At 36.4% G+C, this 1003-nt stretch overlaps 1 protein-coding gene across 1 annotated transcript in view; it reads right to left on the bottom strand.

The window, feature by feature from the left end:
* LOC117999383 (cytochrome P450 3A12) overlaps positions 1 to 1003 on the bottom strand; it is a 93066-nt gene that overhangs the window by 33989 nt on the left and 58074 nt on the right. Inside the window, exon 2 of the mRNA XM_034988445.1 lies at positions 697 to 796. Within this exon, the coding sequence (XP_034844336.1) occupies positions 697 to 796 (100 nt within the window). The remainder of the gene's footprint in view (positions 1 to 696; positions 797 to 1003) is intronic.

Here is a 1003-nt window from a genome sequence, read left to right as displayed (position 1 = left end):
AAACAAAGATCTTTGACCTACACTTCACACCTCACAATTAACACTAAAAATTGACACAAAATGGATCACAGACTTAAATGCGAAACATAAAACCATATAGGATTTACATCATAAATATAAAACATAAAACTATATAGTTAAATGTAAAACAAAAAAGTAAATACTTGGAGAAAATCCTAGGGACTTAGGGCTAGGTGAAGATTTTTCAAACTTGATGCCAAAGTCACAACCCATAAAAGGATAAAAGGATAAATTGACCTTGTCAAAAACAAAACAAAACTGTGTGCTCTGCTGAAAACCCTGAGATAATAAGAGACAAGCTCACACTGTGCCTATAAAAGAATAGTAAGAGGGAGACTTTTTGGTGATGGAACAGCCCTGTAACGTCACTGGGGTGGTGGATACACAAATCTACATGTAAGATAAATATTCAGAGAGCAACACACACACACAAATGAGTGCACATAAAACTTGAAATCTGAATAAGCTCTGTGGCTAGAACCAATGTCAGTTTCCATTTCCATACTATATTATAGTTATGCAGGATATTACCTAAGGGGAAATAGCCTGAAGGCCACAGGACATGGAACCTCCCGAGACAACTTCCTATGAATCTAAAAATATTTCAAAATAAAAGCTATATAAATCAATCCATCAATCAGTCAGTCTGTGAATTAAGACTAAACCAATGCCTACCCGCCGGTTTGTGAAGACAGAATAACATTCTTTCACTAGTACTGTTTTGATCATGTCCGGATCCGTGATAGCCAACACAGGCTGTCGCCCATCATAAAACCTGTGTGGGGAAAATAGACCTGATTACACTTAACATGACAGTTTCTGCAGTTGCAGCCATGCCTGGAAGTCTAGACTTTTATCCTGATGGTACCTAATCCATTCTCTGAGATCATGGTTAGAAAAAACATTAGAACATTTATTAAGTCTAGGTGTGCACATGGGTATTTCCTGGACCATTCTCCATAATTTTTTATATGTTTAAAAT

Source organism: Mirounga leonina, unplaced genomic scaffold, assembly GCF_011800145.1.
Source record: "Mirounga leonina isolate KUSES-001 unplaced genomic scaffold, KU_Mleo_1.0 Mir_454, whole genome shotgun sequence".
NCBI lineage: Eukaryota > Metazoa > Chordata > Mammalia > Carnivora > Phocidae > Mirounga > Mirounga leonina.
The sequence above is the reverse complement of the archived record's forward strand: the minus strand, read 5'-3'. Positions and strand labels throughout refer to the sequence as shown.